The 21,188-nt window shown below is 54.4% G+C and overlaps 1 protein-coding gene across 3 annotated transcripts; it reads right to left on the bottom strand.

The window, feature by feature from the left end:
• Positions 1-1,846: 1,846 nt before the first annotated feature.
• LOC119979246 (tapasin-related protein-like) lies at positions 1,847-20,326 on the bottom strand. 3 transcript variants are annotated; one of them, XM_038821185.1, is made up of 8 exons: positions 20,129-20,326; positions 17,884-18,123; positions 15,079-15,360; positions 12,337-12,672; positions 4,295-4,624; positions 2,252-2,356; positions 2,118-2,146; positions 1,847-1,975 (listed from the first exon to the last, which is right to left on the bottom strand). In XM_038821185.1, exons 1-7 carry the CDS (start codon positions 20,163-20,165, stop codon positions 2,124-2,126), a joined length of 1,353 nt encoding a protein of 450 aa, XP_038677113.1. In that variant the 5' UTR covers positions 20,166-20,326; the 3' UTR covers positions 1,847-1,975; positions 2,118-2,123. The 3 variants fall into 3 exon arrangements, with proteins under 3 accessions (XP_038677113.1, XP_038677112.1, XP_038677111.1); XM_038821184.1 differs by having other exon boundaries at positions 1,847-1,929; XM_038821183.1 differs by having other exon boundaries at positions 1,847-2,146.
• Between the last annotated feature and the right edge of the window lie 862 nt (positions 20,327-21,188).

The following is a 21,188-nucleotide window of genomic DNA, read 5'->3' as shown; positions in this document are numbered from 1 at the left end:
AGAATGTTTGGGGATTAGAGGGATGGTCTTCGATGGGCGAGTTAGGGGATTAGAGGGATGGTCTTCGATGGAGACAGTGTTTGGGGATTAGAGGGATGGTCTTCAATGGAGAATGTTTGGGGATTAGAGGGATGGTCTTCGATGGAGAATGTTTGGGGATTAGAGGGATGGTCTTCGATGGAGACAGTGTTTGGGGATTAGAGGGATGGTCTTCGATGGAGACAGTGTTTGGGGATTAGAGGGATGGTCTTCGATGGAGGGTGTTTGGGGATTAGAGGGATGGTCTTCAATGGAGACAGTGTTTGGGGATTAGAGGGATGGTCTTCGATGGAGGGTGTTTGGGGATTAGAGGGATGGTGTTCGATGGAGAATGATTGGGGATTAGAGGGATGGTCTTCGATGGAGGATGTCTGGGGATTAGAGGGATGGTGTTCGATGGAGAATGTTTGGGGATTAGAGGGATGGTCTTCGATGGGAGAGTTAGGGGATTAGAGGGATGGTCTTCGATGGAGAATGTTTGGGGATTAGAGGGGCGGTGTTCAATGGAGGGAGTTTGTGGATTAGAGGGATGGTCTTCGATGGAGGATGTCTGGGGATTAGAGGGATGGTGTTCGATGGAGACAGTGTTTGGGGATTAGAGGGATGGTCTTCGATGGAGAATGTTTGGGCATTAGAGGGATGGTCTTCGATGGAGACAGTGTTTGGGTATTAGAGGGATGGTCTTCGATGGAGAATGTTTGGGGATTAGAGGGATGGTCTTCGATGGAGAATGTTTGGGGATTAGAGGGATGGTCTTCGATGGGAGAGTTAGGGGATTAGAGGGATGGTCTTCGATGGAGAATGTTTGGGGATTAGAGGTGCGGTGTTCAATGGAGGGAGTTTGGGGATTAGAGGGATGGTCTTCGATGGATGGTGTTTGGGGATTAGAGGGATGGTCTTCGATGGAGAATGTTTGGGGATGAGAGGGTTGGTCTTCGATGGAGAATGTTTGGGGATGAGAGGGATGGTCTTCGATGGAGAATGTTTGGGGATGAGAGGGTTGGTCTTCGATGGAGACAGTGTTTGGGGATTAGAGGGATGGTCTTCGATGGAGTGAGTTTGGGGATTAGAGGGTTGGTCTTCGATGGAGACAGTGTTTGGGGATTAGAGGGATGGTCTTCGATGGAGGGTGTTTGGGGATTAGAGGGATGGTCTTCGATGGAGAATGTTTGGGGATTAGAGGGATGGTCTTCGATGGATGGTGTTTGGGGATTAGAGGGATGGTCTTCGATGGAGAATGTTTGGGGATGAGAGGGTTGGTCTTCGATGGAGAATGTTTGGGGATGAGAGGGATGGTCTTCGATGGAGAATGTTTGGGGATTAGAGGGATGGTCTTCGATGGAGAATGTTTGGGGATTAGAGGGGCAGTGTTCAATGGAGGGAGTTTGGGGATTAGAGGGATGGTCTTCGATGGATGGTGTTTGGGGATTAGAGGGATGGTCTTCGATGGAGAATGTTTGGGGATGAGAGGGTTGGTCTTCGATGGAGAATGTTTGGGGATGAGAGGGATGGTCTTCGATGGAGAATGTTTGGGGATGAGAGGGTTGGTCTTCGATGGAGACAGTGTTTGGGGATTAGAGGGATGGTCTTCGATGGAGTGAGTTTGGGGATTAGAGGGTTGGTCTTCGATGGAGACAGTGTTTGGGGATTAGAGGGATGGTGTTCGATGGAGAGAGTTTGGGGATTAGAGGGATGATCTTCGATGGAGAGAGTTTAGGGATTAGAAGTCTTCAATGGGAGTGTTCAGGGATCCAACGACCAAACTCAGCTCAGAATGCGGAAAGAGCCCGGAGCCCTGGAGCCTCGGCGCCTCCACTTCACGGTGGGTCGTCTCCCTGGCGTACCTGGCTGCACCGGGACCCGCCCGGAACAACCATGACAGCAGTATCCCTGTCAACAGAGTAGGAATGGATGTGTCATGAGGGAGTCTCAATGACTGGATGTGTCAGTGGGTACAAATGGGTGAGGAAGCCACAAGGCAAAGAGGACAGCATTAATTTGAGGGGCAGGTTTCCGGGCCTAGCAGCAGCAATTTTGCACGTCATGGCACATTCGTTGGGGAGCAGAAGAAGACTCACCTTTTCCTATCGTGTCCCATCTGTGGGCCCTGCAAGAAGCGAGAGGGAGAGGTGAAATGGGTTGAATTTGGAGACCTCAATCGTTATCCCATCATGCTCACGACGGGGCAAGTGTCATGTGAGAGATTCCTTACCGGCAGGTCTCGGAGTGCGTCGACAGAAATGTACGAGGGCCAGGAGGAATAGAATTGAGGAGATAACAATCCCAGATATCGAAAACAGGATACCCTCTTCCTCACCTGTAAGGTGCAAAGGGAAGATTGAGAGATAAGAAATGGGCTGAAGGGCCTGTTGGAAAATATTATTATTTACAAGGCCCTGATCAAACTCCCTCGCGATCCCCTCCCCCACATCTGTCCAGTCATCCCTGGGCGAGGGGGTTCAACTCTCTGCAGCCCTCCCCCCCCCCCCCCACTCACAGTTCGGCCATAAATCTAGCTCAGGGTAAGAGAACTCTGCCATCCCCACTACCCTCGTCCCCCTCAATGCCCACCAGAGAGATCATTAACCCTCTCACCCACCTCCTCCCAGTTACACACACCAGGCAGCCCCTTCCCCTATCGGAGGGGGGATTAACCCTTTCACCCACCTCCTCCCACTGACACACACCAGGCAGCCCCTTCCCCTATCGGAGGGAGGGGGGATTAACCCCCTCACCCACCTCCTCCCAGTTACACACACCAGGCAGCCCCTTCCCCTATCGGAGGGGGATTAACCCTCTCACACACCTCCTCCCAGTTACACACACCAGGCAGCCCCTTCCCCTATCGGAGGGGGATTAACCCTCTCACCCACCTCCTCCCAGTTACACACACCAGGCAGCCCCTTCCCCTATCGGAGGGAGGGGGATTAACCCTCTCACCCACCTCCTCCCAGTTACACACACCAGGCAGCCCCTTCCCCTATCGGAGGGGGGATTAACCCTCTCACCCCCTCCTCCCAGTTACACACACCAGGCAGCCCGTTCCCCTATCGGAGGGAGTGAGGATTAACCCCCTCACCCACCTCCTCCCAGTTACAGACACCAGGCAGCCCCTTCCCCTATCGGAGGGGCATTAACCCTCTCACCCCTCCTCCCAGTTACACACACCAGGCAGCCCCTTCCCCTATCGGAGGGGGATTAACCCTCCCATCCACCTCCTCCCAGTTACACACACCAGGCAGCCCGATCCCCTATCGGAGGGGGATTAACCCTCTCACCCACCTCCTCCCAGTTACACACACCAGGCAGCCCCTTCCCCTATCGGAGGGAGGGGGATTAACCTTCTCACCCCCTCCTCCCAGTTACACACACCAGGCAGCCCCTTCCCCTGTCGGAGGGGGATTAACCCTCTTACCCACCTCCTCCCAGTTACACACACCAGGCAGACCCTTCCCCTATCGGAGGGAGTGGGGATTAACCCCCTCACCCACCTCCTCCCAGTTACACACACAAGGCAGCCCCTTCCCCTGTCGGAGGGGGATTAACCCTCTTACCCACCTCCTCCCAGTTATACGCACCAGGCAGCCCCTTCCCCTATCGGAGGGAGGGGGGGATTAACCATCTCACCCACCTCCTCCCAGTTACACACACCAAGCAGCCCCTTCCCCTATCGGAGGGGGATTAACCCTCTCACCCACCTCCTCCCAGTTACACACACCAGGCAGCCCCTTCCCCTATCGGAGGGGGATTAACTCTCTCACCCACCTCCTCCCAGTTACACACACCAGGCAGCCCCTTCCCCTATCGGAGGGGGATTAACCCACTCACCCACCTCCTCCCAGTTACACACACCAGGCACCCCCTTCCCCTATTGGAGGGAGTGGGGATTAACCCCCTCACCCACCTCCTCCCAGTTACACACACCAGGCAGCCCCTTCCCCTATCGGAGGGAGTGGGGATTAACCCCCTCACCCACCTCCTCCCAGTTACACACACCAGGCAGCCCCTTTCCCTATCGGAGGGGGGATTAACCCTCTCACCCACCTCCTCCCAGTTACACACACCAGGCAGCCCCTTCCCCTTTCGGAGGGGGTGTTAACCCTCTCACCCACCTCCTCCCAGTTACACACACCAGGCAGCCCCTTCCCCTATCGGAGGAGGGATTAACCCTCTCACCCACCTCTTCCCAGTTACACGCACCAGGCAGCCCCTTCCCCTATCGGAGGGAAGGAGGAATAGGGTGATTAATGTGTACCTATGGGCCTTTGAAGTTGTACAGAAACGTGGATAGGCTCCGCGAGGGCGATGTGGGCCACCTCGCATGTATAAACAGACGCAGGCTCCGGGAGGTCGGGTGTGATGGTGACCTGCGATGAGATGTTGTACGTCCCATCCTTGTTCTTGCGATGGCTGGAGTAAGAGACACCGGACAGCGGAACGGGGTCCAAGTCGTCCCCCTCAGTCCGCACCGACCACGACACAGTCACATCGAGCGGGTAGTATCGTGAAATCTGACAGGTCAGGCTCTCGCGCATTCCATGGTGAAAGTACAGCAACTCTGGTGTCAGCGTGACTCTGGGAGGCTCTGAAAATTAATAGAGTATAACAGTATTAACCCTCTCTCTCTATCCTTCACTCAGGGAGATATCTGTACACTGACTGGTGTCTCTCAGTCCCTCTCTCTCAGGGAGATATCTGTTCACTGACTGGTGTCTCTCAATCCCCTCTCTCAGGGAGATATCTGTACACTGACTGGTGTCTCTCAGTCCCCTCTCTCTCTCTCAGGGAGATATCTGTACACTGACTGGTGTCTCTCAGTACCCTCACTCTCTCAGGGAGATATCTGTACACTGACTGGTGTTTCTCAGTCCTCACCCCCTCTCAGGGAGATATCTGTACACTGACTGGTGTCTCTCAGTACCCTCTCTCTCTCTCTCTCTCTCAGGGAGTTATCTGTACACTGACTGGTGTTTCTCAGTCCTCACCCCCTCTCAGGGAGATATCTGTACACTGACTGGTGTCTCTCAGTACCCTCTCTCTCTCTCTCTCTCAGGGAGTTATCTGTACACTGACTGGTGTTTCTCAGTCCTCACCCCCTCTCAGGGAGATATCTGTACACTGACTGGTGTCTCTCAGGGAGATATCTGTACACTGACTGGTATCTCTCAGTCCTCTCTCTCTCAGTGAGATATCTGTACACTGACTGGTGTCTCTCAGTCCTATCTCTCTCTCAGGGAGATATCTGTACACTGACTGGTGTCTCTCAGTCCTCTCTCTCTCTCAGGGAGATATCTGTACACTGACTGGTGTCTCTCAGTCCCCTCTCTCTCTCAGGGAGATATCTGTACACTGACTGGTATCTCTCAGTCCTCTCTCTCTCTGCCAGGGAGATATCTGCAAATTGACTGGTGTCTCGCAGTGTGGTAAACCACTGTAGTATATAATATGTGTATTGTGGTAAACTACTACTATGTTACATGTAATGTGATAAACTACTGCCCCCTGGCTCCGCCGCCCCTCGGGCTCGGTATAAAGGTGGCTGGACTCCGCCTCTGATGCAGTTCGGGATCCGAGGCCAGGAGGCTTTCTATTGAGTGTATTAAAGCCTCAGTTACGTTCACCACTCGTCATGTGTTCATTGATGGCATATCAATTTAATAAACTAAACATCTAAGATGAATTCATCGCTCAAGCCTGATCGCCTGGGGCTGGACCCACAGGCAGCCGACACCACTGCAACATTCAAGTACTGGCTAAGCTGCTTCGAAGCGTACCTCGGATCCTTCACCGAAGACTTCACCGACCTCCAAAAGAAGCAGATCCTCCACGCAAGGGTGGGCCGCAAGTCTTTCTTCTCATCAGGGACGCCCCCTCGTATACGGAGGCGATAATGCTGCTGAAGGTACACGATGTTAAGACTGTGAACGAGGTGTGTGCTAGGCACCTTCTTGCCACGAGACGACAATGCCCTGGGGAATCACTAGCAAAATTCCTGCAGGTACTCTGCCGGAACTATGATGCCAGGCGGTATCGGCTACCCAACACACGGAGCTGTTGGTCAGGGACGCCTATGTCGCAGGCATGAAATCAAACTACATCCGCCAGCGATTGCTAGAAGGGAGTACGCTCGGCGTCCCAGAGACAGTGCAACTCTCAAACCCACTGGAGGTGGCCTACCAGAACATGGAGGCCTACGCCTCCGACCGTGCGGCACCCTCGTGAACCTTGTGGGCGCCGCCATCAGCCGACTCGAGTGTGGCGCAAGCCTGTGCCACGCTGCAGCCCGCCAATGCCAGAAGCCCGAAGTGCTACTTTTGCAGCCAGGGTAATCATCCCGGACAACGCTGCCCTGCACGGAACACGACCTGCAACGGGTGTGGGAGGAAGGGCCACTTTGCGAAAGCCTGCCAGGCCCGATCTCTCCCAAAAACTCCGAGGCCCCACAGTGCAGCCTGCTGCCTGTCAGGGCCGCCCCCAGCTGCCGCGCCACCCGCCATGTGCGACCCGTGGACGCTGCCATCTTCGATTTTGCCCACCACGCGCGACCCATGGGAGCCGCCACCTTGGGACCACTCTGCAGCTTCCCGGGAGCCCTGCTCACCCGGTCGTACGTTGGCCGTCGCTACCTCCGACCGGCCTGCCCATCACCTTCTGAAGCTCGCCTCCATCACGCTCGACCAGTCACAGCCTCATCACCTTGCAAAATCTACGATTACTGCCCGGATCAACGGGCACGAGACGGCCTGCCTTTACAACTCAAGGAGCACAGACAGCTTCATACACCCAGATACGGTAAGGCGCTGCTCCCTCCCAATCTCACCAATGACCCCGAAAATCACCCTGGCTTCCAGATCACATTAAGTAGAAATCCGGGGGCACTATGTCGCGACCCTTACTGGACAAGGCGTAGAGTACACTAACTTTAAGCTCTACGTCCTTCCCCATCTCTGTGTTGCCCTATGACTGGGGCTCAACTTCCAGTGTCACCTCCAAAGCATTACTTTAAAGTTTGGCGGACCCCTGCCCTCCCCTCACCGTCTGTAGCCTTGCGACCCTTAAGGTCGCCCCACCCTCGCTCTTTGCTAACCTCACCCCGGACTGTAAGCCTGTCGCTACTAGGAGCAGGCGATACAGTGCCAGAGATAGGACCTTTATCAGGTCAAATGTCTGGCGGCTCCTACGAGATGGGGTCATTGAGGCGAGTAACAGCCCCTGGAGAGCCCAAGTGCTGGTCGTCAAGACTGGGGAGAAGCACCGGTTGGTCATCGACTACAATCAGACCATAACCCGGTACACACAGCTCGATGAGTACCCCCTCCCCCGCATATCTGACATGGTCAATCAAATTGCGCAGTATCGAGTCTTCTCCACAGTTGACTTGAAGTCTGCATACCACCAGCTCCCTCTCCGGCCGGAGGACCGCCAATACACTGCCTTCGCGACAGATGGCCGCCTCTACCACTTCCTCAGGGTTCCCTTCGGCGTCACCAATGGGATCTCGGTCTTCCAATGAGAAATGTACCGGATGGTTGACCAGTACGGACTGCGGGCCACATTCCCGTCCATAGATAATGTCACCATCTGTGGCATGACCAGCAGGACCATGACGAAAACCTCCGACACTTCCTCCACACCGCTCAACTCCTGTACCTCACTTACAATAAGGAAAAATGTGTTTTGCGTACAACCCGCCGAGCCATCCTTGGCTACGTTGTGGAACACGGAGTCCGACGGCCCGACACCGACCGGATGTGCCCCCTCCTGGAACTCCCCCTCCCCCACTGCCCCAAGGCCCTGAAGAGATGCCTGGGGTTCTTCTCCTACTATGCCCAGTGGGTCCCCAATTATGCGAACAAGGCCCGTCCACTTATTAAATCCACCATTTTTCCCCTGGGCAGATATTGCCAAAGCCGTGATGCACGCTGTGGACGAGTCCATTCCATTCCAGGTGGAGAGCGATGCGTCGGACTTTGCTCTGACCGCTACCGTCAACCAGGCGGGCAGGCCCGTGGCTTTCTTCTCCCGTACCCTCCATGCCTCCGAAATTCGACACTCCTCCGTCGAAAAGGAAGCCCAAGCCATTGTAGAAGCTGTGCGACATTGGAGGCATTACCTGGCCGGCAGGTGATTCACTCTCCTCACTGACCAACGGTCGGTTGCCTTCATGTTTAACAATACACAGCGGGGCAAGATCAAGAACGACAAGATTCTGAGGTGGAGGATCGAGCTCTCCACCTACGACTATGAGATCTTGTACCAACCGAGGAAGCTCAATGAGCCCCCAGATGCCCTATCCCATGGCACATGTGCCGGCGCACAAGGTGACTGACTCCGGGCTCTCCACAATGACCTCTGTCACCCGGGGGTCACCCGTTTTTTTCACTTTATCAACGCTCGCAACCTGCCTTACTCCATCGAGGAGGTCAGGACCGTGACCAGGGACTGCCAGGTCTGCACGGGGTGCAAACTGCACTTCTATCGGCCAGAGTGCACCTGGTAAAGGCCTCCCGCCCCTTTGAGCACCCCAGCATCGATTTCAAAGGGCCCCTTCCTTCCACTGATCGTTACGTGTACTTCCTCAACATTGTTGACGAGTACTCAAGATTCCCCTTTGCCATCCCATGCCCTGACATGACCTCTGCCACCGCCACCAAGGCCCAGACCAGTCTTTTCACCTTGTTCGGGTTCCCCACATACATCCATAGCGATCGGGGTTCCTCCTTCATGAGCGACGAGTTGCATCAGTTCCTGCTGAGCAAGGGCATCGCCTCCAGCAGGACGACCAGCTACAACCCTCAGGGCAACTGACAGGTGGAGAGGGAGACGTGACGGTCTGGAAGGCCGTCCTCCTGGACCTACGGTCTAGAAGTCTCCCAGTCTCCTGCTGGCAGGAGGTCCTCCCTGATGCAGTCCACTCCATCCGGTCGCTCCTGTGTACTGCCACCAATGAGACTCGTCATGAGCGTATGTTTGCCTTCCCTAGGGAGTATACCTCCGGAGTCTCGCTCCCGTCCTGGCAGACAGTCCCAGGGCCCGCCCTCCTCCGGAAGCATGCGAGGAGCCATGAATCAGATCACCACGTCGAGAAGGTCCTGCTCCTCCATGCCAATCCACAATATGCCTCCGTGGCACATCTGACGGGCGACAGGACACAGTCTCCCTTCGGGATTTGGCACCTGCAGGTTCCCCAGCAACCATCACCACCATCCCCACCCATACACCGCCCCCCCGTCCCCCGCTCCACCGACTCAGCAACTGGGTGAAGAAGAGGGCAACATGCTCCCGGACACGCAGGTTTCGACACCGGTGCCCACACCACAGCCGGGACTGAGGCGATCACGGCGGAAGGTCAAGTCCCCCGACAGACTTGATCTTTAAGCCCAATTCACCCCTGCTGGACTCTTTTTTTTTTAACAGGGGGTGAATGTGGTAAACCACTGTAATATGTCTATTGTGGTAAATGGCCACTATTACATGTAATGTAGTAAACCACTGCCCAATAGCCCCGCCTCCCCTTGGGCTCGGTATAAAGGTGGCTGGTCTCCGTGTCTGACCCAGTTCGGGATCAGAGGCCATGAGGCTTTCTGTTTGGCGTATTAAAGCCTCAGTTACGTTCACCATTCGTCGTGTGTTCACTGATGGCATATCACTCAGTTCCCCCCCCCCCCCTCTCTATCTCAGGGGGATATCTGTACACTGACTGGAGTCTCTCAGTCCCTCTCTCTCAGGGAGATATCTGTACACTGACTGCTGTCTCTCAGTCCCCTCTCTCTCTCAGGGAGATATCTGTACACTGACTGGTGTCTCTCAGTCCCCTCTCTCTCAGGGAGATATCTGTACACTGACTGGAGTCTCTCAGTCCCCTCTCTCTCTCAGGGAGATATCTGTACACTGACTGGTGTCTCTCAGTCCTCTCTCTCTCTCAGGGAGAGATCTGTACACTGACTGGTGTCTCTCAGTCCCCCCTCTCTCTCAGGGAGATATCTGTACACTGACTGGTGTCTCTCAGTCACCTTTCTCTCTCTCAGTGAGATATCTGTACACTGACTGGTGTCTCTCAGTCCCCTCTCTCTCAGGGAGATATCTGTACACTGACTGGTGTCTCTCAGTCCCTCTCTCTCAGGGAGATATCTGTACACTGACTGGTGTCTCTCAGTCCCCCCTCTCTCTCAGGGAGATATCTGTACACTGACTAGTGTCTCTCAGTCCCCCCTCTCTCTCAGGGAGATATCTGTACACTGACTGGTGTCTCTCAGTCCCCTCTCTCAGGGAGATATCTGTACACTGACTGGTGTCTCTCAGTCCCCTCTCTCTCAGGGAGAGATCTGTACACTGACTGGTGTCTCTCAGTCCCCCCTCTCTCTCAGGGAGATATCTGTACACTGACTGGTGTCTCTCAGTCCCCCCTCTCTCTCAGGGAGATATCTGTACACTGACTGGTGTCTCTCAGTCCCCTCTCTCAGGGAGATATCTGTACACTGACTGGTGTCTCTCAGTCCCCTCTCTCTCAGAGAGATATCTGTACACTGACTGGTGTCTCTCAGTCCCCTCTCTCTCTCAGGGAGATATCTGTACACTGACTGGTGTCTCTCCGTCCCCTCTCTCTCTCAGGGAGATATCTGTACACTGACTGGTGTCTCTCCGTCCCCTCTCTCTCTCAGGGAGATATCTGTACACTGACTGGTGTCTCTCAGCTGGTTTTGCTCACTGGGCTAAATCGCTAGCTTTTAAAGCAGACCAAGCAGGCCAGCCGCACGGTTCGATTCCCGTACCAGCCTCCCCGGACAGGCGCTGGAATGTGGTGACTAGGGGCTTTTCACAGTAACTTAATTGAAGCCTACTCGTGACAATAAGTGATTTTCATTTCATCTGTACACTGACTGGTGTCTCTCAGTCCCCCTCTCTCTCTCAGGTAGATTTCTGTACACTGACTGGTGTCTCTCAGTCCTCTCTCTCTCAGGGAGATATCTGTGCACTGACTGGTATCTCTCAGTCCCCTCTCTTAGGGTGATATCTGTACACTGACTGGTGTCTCTCAGTCCCCTCTCTCTCAGGGAGATATCTGTACACTGACTGGTGTCTCTCAGTCCCCTCTCTCTCTCTCTCTCAGGGAGATATCTGTACACTGACTGGCGTCTCTCAGTCCCCCCGTCCCCCCCCTCTCTCTCTCAGGGAGATATCTGTACAATGACTGGTGTCTCCCAGTCCCCTCTCTCTCTCTCAGGGAGATATCTGCACACTGACTGGTGTCTCTCAGTCCCCTCTCTCTCTCAGGGAGATATCTGTACACTGACTGGTGTCTCTCAGTTCCCCCTCTCTCTCAGGGAGATATCTGTACACTGACTGGTGTCTCTCAGTCCCCTCTCTCTCTCAGGGAGATATCTGTACACTGACTGGTATCTCTCAGTCCCCTCTCTCTCTCAGGGAGATATCTGTACACTGACTGGTGTCTCTCAGTTGCCTCTCTCTCTCAGGGAGATATCTGTACACTGACTGGTGTCTCTCAGTCCCCTCTCTCTCTCAGGGAGATATCTGTACACTGACTGGTGTCTCTCAGTTGCCTCTCTCTCTCAGGGAGATATCTATACACTGACTGGTGTCTCTCAGTCCCCCCTCTCTCTCAGGGAGATATCTGAACACTGACTGGTGTCTCTCAGTCCCCTCTCTCAGGGAGATATCTGTACACTGACTGGTGTCTCTCAGTCCCCTCTCTCTCTCAGGGAGATATCTGTACACTGACTGGTGTCTCTCAGTCCTCTCTCTCTATCTCTATCTCTCTCTCAGGGAGATATCTGTACACTGACTGGTGTCTCTCAGTCCCCTCTCTCTCTCAGGGAGATATCTGTACACTGACTGGTGTCTCTCAGTCCCCTCTCTCTCTCAGGGAGATATCTGTACACTGACTGGTGTCTCTCAGTCCCCTCTCTCTATCTCTATCTCTCTCTCAGGGAGATATCTGTACACTGACTGGTGTCTCTCAGTCCCTCTCTCACAGGGATATATCTGTACATTGACTGGTGTCGCTCAGTCCCCTCTCTCTCTCAGGGAGATATCTGTACACTGACTGGTGTCTCTCAGTCCCCTCTCTCTCTCAGGGAGATATCTGTACACTGACTGGTGTCTCTCAGTCACCTCTCTCTCTCTCTCTCTCGGGGTGATATCTGTACACTGACTGGGGTCTCTCAGTCCTCTCTCTCTATCTCTATCTCTCTCTCTCAGGGAGATATCTATGCACTGACTCATGTTTCTCGGTCCTCTCTCTGACACACACGGGGATGTATCTGGACACTGACTTACCCATTATTTCCACTGAGATGGTCTGCTGGCTGTGAACTTTGTGCCCCTGGACAATGCAGATGTATGTCCCCTCATCTTGGACGGTTATGTCGCGCAGAAGGAGTGACACATTCCCGTTGCTGCCAACCTGGTTGGCGTCCATCAAGGTGCCCTCCCGCTCTGACATCCCTTGGCCCTCTGAGAATGTGTAGATTCTCCGACCTGTGCCTTTGTGCTGTATCCGCCAATCGACCGATATCGTGCTGGGGTCATCTCCCAGAAACCCGCAGTCCAGGAGGATGGTCTGGCCCAGGAGCGTCCGGATGCTTGACGTACGAGTGTAGACGAGGAATTGCACTGTGGATTAATGGAACAGGAATCAATCCCAATGGACCAAAACGCCTTCCCGTTCACTCCCACTGTACACAATCCCACAGGACCCAAACCACTCACCGTTCACTCCCACTGTACACAATCCCACTGGACCCAAACCCCTTCCCGTTCACTCCCACTGTACACAATCCCAATGGACCGAAACCCCTTCCCGTTCACTCCCACTGTACACAATCCCAATGGACCTAAACTCCTTCCCATTCACTCCCACTGTACACAATCCCAATGGACCCAAACCCCTTCCCATTCACTCCCACTGTACACAATGCCAATGGACCCAAACCCCTTCCCATTCACTCCCACTGTACACAATCCCAATGGACCCAAACCCCTTCCCATTCACTCCCACTGTACACAATACAGTGGACCCAAACCCCTTCCCGTTCACTCCCACTGTATTCAGTCCCAATGGACCTAAACTCCTTCCCGTTTACTCCCACTGTACACAATCCCAATGGACCCAAACCCCTTCCCATTCACTCCCACTGTACATAATCCCAATGGACCCAAACCCATTCCCGTTCACTCCCACTGTACACAATCCCAATGGACCCAAACCCCTTCCCATTCACTCCCACTGTACACATTCCCAATGGACTCAAACCCCTTCCCATTCACTCCCACTGTACACATTCCCAATGGACTCAAACCCCTTCCCATTCACTCCCACTGTACACATTCCCAATGAACCCAAACCCCTTCCCGTTCACTCCCACTGTACACAAACCCAATGGACCCAAACCCCTTCCCGTTCACTCCCACAGTATACAATCCCAATGGACCCAAACTCCTTCCTGTTCACTCCCACTGTACACAATCCCAATGGACCCAAGCCCCTTCCCATTCACTCCCACTGTACACAATCCCAATGGACCCAAACCCCTTCCCGTTCACTCCCATTGTACACTATCCCAATGGACCCAATCCCCTTCCCCTTCACTCCCATTGTACACATTCCCAATGGACACAAACCCCTTCCCGTTCACTCCCACTGTACACAATCCCAATGAACCCAAACCCCTTCCCGTTCACTCCCACTGTACACTATCCCAATGGACCCAAACCCCTTCCCGTTCACTCCCACTGTACACAATCCCAATGGACCCAAAGCCCTTCCCATTCATTCCCACTGTACACAATCCCAATGGACCCCAACCCCTTCCCGTTCAGTCCCACTCTACACAATCGCAATGAACCCAAACCCCTTCCCATTCACTCCCATTGTACACAATCCCAATGGACCCAAACCCCTTCCCGTTCACTCCCATTGTACACAATCCCAATGGACCCAAACCCCTTCCCGTTCACTCCCACAGTACACAATCCCAATTGACCCAAACTCCTTCCCGTTCACTCCCATTGTACACAATCCCAATGGACCCAAACTCCTTCCCGTTCACTCCCACTGTTCACAATCCCAATGGACCCAAACTCCTTCCCGTTCACTCCCACTGTTCACAATCCCAATGGACCCAAACCCCTTCCCTTTCACTCCCACTGTACACAATCCCAATGGACCCAATCCCCTTCCCCTTCACTCCCATTGTACACAATCCCAATGGACACAAACCCCTTCCCGTTCACTCCCACTGTACACAATCCCAATGAACCCAAACCCCTTCCCATTCACTCCCACTGTACGTAATCCCAATGGACCCAAACCCCTTCCCGTTCACTCCCACTGTACACAATCCCAATGAACCCAAACCCCTTCCCGTTCACTCCCACTGTACACAATCCGAATGGACCCAAAGCCCTTCCCCTTCACTCCCACTGTACACAATCCCAATGGACCCAAACCCCTTCCCGTTCACTCCCACTGTACACAATCCCAATGGACCCAAACCCCTTCCCGTTCACTCCCACTGTACACAATCCCAATGGACCCAAACCTCTTCCCGTTCACTCCCACTGTACACAATCCCAATGGACCCAAACCCCTTCCCGTTCACTCCCACTGTACACAATCCCAATGCACCCAAACCCCTTCCCATTCACTCCCACTGTACACAATCCCAATGGACCCAAACCCCGTCCCCTTCACTCCCACTGTACACAATCCCAATGGACCCAAACCCCTTCCCGTTCACTCCCACTGTACACGATCCCAATGGACCCAAACCCCTTCCCGTTCACTCCCACTGTACACAATCCCAATGGACCCAAACCCCTTCCCGTTCACTCCCACTGTACACAATCCCAATGGACCCAAAGCCCTTCCCATTCATTCCTACTGTACACAATCCCAATGGACCCAAACCCCTTCCCGTTCACTCCCACTGTACACAATCCCAATGGACCCCAACCCCTTCCCGTTCAGTCCCACTCTACACAATCCCAATGAGTACAAATCCTCAGTGCGATACCCACCAGAAAGGGGGATAGTTCCCGTCGGGCTCAGTTCTACATTCAGCTTCTCGTTGAATATCCGTGCTCCGCTCTCCTCGCTGACTGGAATGGTTCTGAACAGCAGAGTCATGCCGAGGCCACCCCCAGAGATACGCAGCCCCCCGATGAATGAGGTGCCAGGAGCCCTCTCAGCATCGTCCTCCCCAGATGGAACCTCGAAACTGCTAATCTCGCACGTCACCTCTTGTCCTTCACAGTCTGCGTGAAGCAGAATCTCTCCATTGGGTATCGGGACTTCCGAGCCTGCAGGTACAATGATCAACGGGTCAGTACTGAGGGAGTTCTGTACTGTCTGAGGGTCAGTACTGAGGGAGTGCCACACTGTCTGAGGGTCAGTACTGAGGGAGTGCCACACTGTCGGAGGGTCAGTACTGAGGGAGTGCCGCACTGTCAGAGGGTCAGTACTGAGGGAGCGCTGCACTGTCTGAGGGTCAGTACTGAGGGAGTGCCGCACTGTCTGAGGGTCAGTACTGAGGGAGTGCCTCACTGTCAGAGCATCAGTACGAGGGAAGGCCGCACTGTCAAAGGGTCAGTACTGAGGGAGGGCTGCACTGTCAGAGGGTCAGTACTGAGGGAGTGCTGCACTGTCAGACGGTCAGTACTGAGGGAGCGCCACACTGTCAGAGGGTCAGTACTGAGGGAATGCTGCACTGTCAGAGGGTCAGTACTGAGGGAGTGCTGCTCTGTCAGAGGGTCAGTACTGAGGGAATGCTGCACTGTCAGAGGGTCAGTACTGAGAGAGCGCCGCACGGTCAGAGGGTCAGTACTGAGGGAGTGCCGCACTGTCAGAGGGTCAGTACTGAGGGAGTGCTGCTCTATCAGAGGGTCAGTACTGAGAGAGCGCCGCACGGTCAGAGGGTCAGTACTGAGGGAGTGCTGCACTGTCTGAGGGTCAGTACTGAGGGAGCGCTGCACTGTCTGAGGGTCAGTACTGAGGGAGTGCCGCACTGTCTGAGGGTCAGTACTGAGGGAGTGCCTCACTGTCAGAGCATCAGTACGAGGGAAGGCCGCACTGTCAAAGGGTCAGTACTGAGGGAGGGCTGCACTGTCAGAGGGTCAGTACTGAGGGAGTGCTGCACTGTCAGACGGTCAGTACTGAGGGAGTGCTGCACTGTCAGAGAGTCAGTACTGAGGGAGTGCCACACTGTCAGAGGGTCAGTACTGAGGGAATGCTGCACTGTCAGAGGGTCAGTACTGAGGGAGTGCTGCTCTGTCAGAGGGTCAGTACTGAGGGAATGCTGCACTGTCAGAGGGTCAGTACTGAGAGAGCGCCGCACGGTCAGAGGGTCAGTACTGAGGGAGTGCCGCACTGTCAGAGGGTCAGTACTGAGGGAGTGCTGCTCTATCAGAGGGTCAGTACTGAGAGAGCGCCGCACGGTCAGAGGGTCAGTACTGAGGGAGTGCCGCACTGTCAGAGGGTCAGTACTGAGGGAGTGCCCGCACTGTCAGAGGGTCAGTACAGAGTGGGAGCTGCACTGTCAGAGGGTCAGTACTGAGCGGGTGCCGCACTGTCAGAGGGTCAGTGTGAGGGAATGCTGCACTGTCAGAGGGTCAGTACTGAGGGAGTGCCCGCACTGTCAGAGGGTCAGTACTGAGGGAGTGCCGCACTGTCAGAGGGTCAGTACTGAGGGGGTGCCGCACTGTCAGAGGGTCAGTACTGAGGGAGTGCCGCACTGTCAGAGGGTCAGTGTGAGGGAATGCTGCACTGTCAGAGGGTCAGTACTGAGGGAGTGCTGCACTGTCAGAGGGTCAGTACTGAGGGAGTGCCGCACTGTCAGAGGGTCAGTACTGAGGGGGTGCCGCACTGTCAGAGGGTCAGTACTGAGGGAGTGCCGCACTGTCAGAGGGTCAGTGTGAGGGAATGCTGCACTGTCAGAGGGTCAGTACTGAGGGAGTGCTGCACTGTCAGAGGGTCAGTACTGAGGGAGTGCCGCACTGTCAGAGGGTCAGTACCGAGGGATTGCCCCACTGCCAGATGGTCAGTACTGAGAGAGCGCCGCACGGTCGGAGGGTCAGTACTGAGGGAGTGCCCGCACTGTCAGAGGGTCAGTACTGAGGGAGTGCCACACTGTCAGAGGGTCAGTACTGAGGCAGTGCCCGCACTGTCAGAGGGTCAGTACTGAGGGAGTGCCCGCACTGTCAGAGGGTCAGTACTGAGGGAGTGCCACACTGTCAGAGGGTCAGTACTGAGGGAGTGCCCGCACTGTCAGAGGGTCAGTACTGAGGGAGTGCCGCACTGTCAGAGGGTCAGTACTGAGGGAGTGCCCGCACTGTCAGAGGGTCAGTACTGAGGGAGTGCCGCACTGTCAGAGGGTCAGTACTGAGGGAGTGCTGCACTGTCGGAGGGTCAGTACTGAGGGAATGTCACACTGTCAGAGGGTCAGTACTGAGGGAGTGCGGCACTGTCAGAGGGACAGTAGTGAGAGAGTGCTGCACTGTCAGAGGGTCAGTACTGAGGGAGTGCTGCTCTGTCCGAGGGTCAGTACTGAGGGAGTGCTGCACTGTCAGAGGGTCAGTACTGAGGGAGCGCTGCACTGTCAGAGGGTCAGTACTGAGGGAGTGCTGCTCTGTCCGAGGGTCAGTACTGAGGGAGCGCTGCACTGTCAGAGGGTCAGTACTGAGGGAGTGCTGCACTGTCGGAGGGTCAGTACTGAGGGAGAGCTGCACTGTCAGAGCGATAGTGCCGAGGGGTCGGGTGGTGGTGGGGTGGAGTCTTACCGTTTGGGAGTAGGCTTTGGGGGTTGACAGAGGGTAAAAGAGTCTCACCAATGACCTCGAAGATGATGTGCTTCCGATCCTCGTCGCGAACCTCGTAGTCAGTCCAGGCGGACGTTTGCTCATCTCCGGCGATACTGACGTTGCGGAGTACGAGCAAAGCTTTCTCCCGAGAGAATCCGCCACTGACGGCGCTGAGACCACTCGCGTCCTCGATATACCAGCAGTCCAGTACCACATCAGCAGCTTCATTCACAGGCCGAGCTCCAGGATCATCGGCCAAAACTAAGGCTATGGAGACAGGTACAGCACAGGGTTAGAAACAGAGTAAAGCTCCCTCTAAACTGCCCCCATCAGACACTCCCAGGACAGGTACAGCACGGGGTTAGATACAGAGTAAAGCACCTCTGCACTGTCCCCATCAAACACTCCCAGGACAGGGACAGCACAGGGTTAGATACAGAGTAAAGCTCCCTCTAAACTGCCCCCATCAGACACTCCCAGGACAGGTACAGCACGGGGTTAGATACAGAGTAAACCTCCCTCTGCACTGTCCCCATCAAACACTCCCAGGACAGGGACAGCACAGGGTTAGATACAGAGTAAAGCTCCCTCTACACTGTCTCCATCAAACACTCCCAGGACAGGTACAGCACTGGGTTAGATACAGAGTAAAGCTCCCTCTACACTGTCCCCATCAAACACTCCCAGGACAGGGACAGCACAGGGTTAGATACAGAGTAAAGCTCCCTCTACACTGTCCCCATAGACACTCCCAGGACAGGTACAGCACAGGGTTAGATACAGAGTAAACCTCCCTCTACACTGTCCCCATCAAACACTCCCAGGACAGGTACAGCACGGGGTTAGATACAGAGTAAAGCTCCCTCAACACTGTCCCCATCAAACACTCCCAGGACAGGTACAGCACGGGGTTAGATACAGAGTAAAGCTCCCTCTACACTGTCCCCATCAAACACTCCCAGGACAGGTACAGCACGGGGTTAGATACAGAGTAAAGCTCCCTCTACACTGTCTCCATCAAACACTCCCAGGACAGGTACAGCACTGGGTTAGATACAGAGTAAAGCTCCCTCTACACTGTCCCCATCAAACACTCCCAGGACAGGGACAGCACAGGGTTAGATACAGAGTAAAGCTCTCTCTACACTGTCCCCATAGACACTCCCAGGACAGGTACAGCACAGGGTTAGATACAGAGTAAAGCTCCCTCTACACTGTCCCCATCAAACACTCCCAGGACAGGTACAGCACGGTGTTAGATACAGAGTAAAGCTCCCTCTACACTGCCCCCATCAAACACTCCCAGGACAGGTACAGCACGGGGTTAGATACAGAGTAAAGCTCCCTCTACACTGCCCCCATCAAACACTCCCAGGACAGGTACAGCACGGGGTTAGATACAGAGTAAAGCTCCCTCTACACTGTCCCCATCAAACACTCCCAGGACAGGTACAGCACGGGGTTAGATACAGAGTAAAGCTCCCTCTACACTGTCCCTATCAAACACTCCCAGGACAGGTACAGCACGGGGTTAGATACAGAGTAAAGCTCCCTCTACACTGTCCCCATCAAACACTCCCAGTACAGGTACAGCACAGGGTGAGATACAGAGTAAAGCTCCCTCTACACTGACCCCATCAAACACTCCCAGGACAGGTACAGCATGGGGTGAGATAGAGTAAAGCTCCCTCTACACTGGCCCCATCAAACACTCCCAGGACAGGTACAGCACGGGGTGAGATACAGAGTAAAGCTCCCGCTACACTGACGCCATCAAACACTCCCAGGACAGGTACAGCACGGGGTGAGATACAGAGTAAAGCTTCCTCTACACTGTCCCCATCAAACACTCCCAGGACAGGTACAGCACGGGGTGAGATACAGAGTAAAGCTCCCTCTACACTGTCCCCATCAAACACTCCCAGGACAGGTACAGCACAGGGTTAGATACAGAGTAAAGCTCCCTCTACACTGTCCCCATCAAACAATCCCAGGACAGGTACAGCACAGGGTTAGATACAGAGTAAAGCTCCCTCTACACTGTCCCCATCAAACAATCCCAGGGCAGGTACAGCATGGGGTGAGATACAGAGTAAAGCTCCCTCTACACTGTCCCCATCAAACACTCCCAGGACAGGTACAGCACGGGGTGAGATACAGAGTAAAGCTCCCTCTACACTGTCCCCATCAAACACTCCCAGTACAGGTACAGCACGGGGTTAGATACAGAGTAAAGCTCCCACTGTTGTGACTGAGTGAGAGTGTTGCTTACCCAGCTTGAGGAGAAGCCAGTGGATGTGTAGGTGCATTTTCCCTGGTTTTCGAGTTGAAGTGATGGAGTTTTAGATTGCTGATGGTGGGGGCAGGGTGACACACGGATGGAAATCTACATTTTTGCTTTCACTTTGCAGCCGGAAGCTTTTAGCTTTTTCAGTTCTGGGACAGGAGCCAATTCTCTCACTGGCTCTGACACTCCTGCAGGAAACCATGTGACTGCTCTGAAAGCTGACTGTCTCTTTCTGTGCGTCTCTCTCTCTCTCTCTCTGTCTCTGCCGCTCTCTCTGTCTTTCTCTCTGTCTCCCTCTCCCTCTGTCTTTCTGTCCCTGGCTCTCTCTCCCTCTGTCTCTCTCTGTCTCTCTCTCTGTTACTCTCTGTCTCTGCCACTCTCTCTGTCTTTCTCTCTGTCTCTCTCGCCCTCTGTCTTTCTCTCCCTGGCTCTCTCTCCCTCTCTCTGTTACTCTCTGTCTCTGCCACTCTCTCTATCTCTGTCTTTCTCTCTGTCTCTCTCTCCCTCTGTCTTTCTGTCCCTGGCTCTCTCTCCCTCTGTCTCTCTCTCTCTGTCTCTCTCTGTCTGACTCTGCCCCTCTCTATCTATCTCTCTCTCACTCCCTCTGTCTTTCTCTCCCTGGCTCTCTCTCCCTCTGTCTCTCTCTCTCTCTCTGTTACTCTCTGTCTCTGCCACTCTCTCTATCTCTGTCTTTCTCTCTGTCTCTCTCTCCCTCTGTCTTTCTGTCCCTGGCTCTCTCTCACTCTGTCTCTCTCACTCTCTCCCTCTCTCTCTCTCTCTGACTCTGCCCCTCTCTATCTATCTCTCTCTCACTCCCTCTGTCCTGACGACAGCGCCATGACAGGCAGGGTTGCTATCAGCTTGGTGGCCTCGTGGGGCGAGGTGTCCGGAGGAGGCATAACAACATCTGGAAAGGTGAGATTTAGTGGTGGGCAGGCAAGTTTGCGCAGTGCCCTTCTGTTGCACCTGACAATGGAGCCATCAGCCATACGAACTACAAACGATCTGGGAGCAGCCTGTCGAACAACAACAGCTGGAGCTGACC

Source organism: Scyliorhinus canicula, chromosome 16 (assembly GCF_902713615.1).
Source record: "Scyliorhinus canicula chromosome 16, sScyCan1.1, whole genome shotgun sequence".
In the NCBI taxonomy this organism is placed as follows: Eukaryota; Metazoa; Chordata; class Chondrichthyes; order Carcharhiniformes; family Scyliorhinidae; genus Scyliorhinus; species Scyliorhinus canicula.
This window is presented reverse-complemented; position numbering and strand designations above follow the sequence as displayed.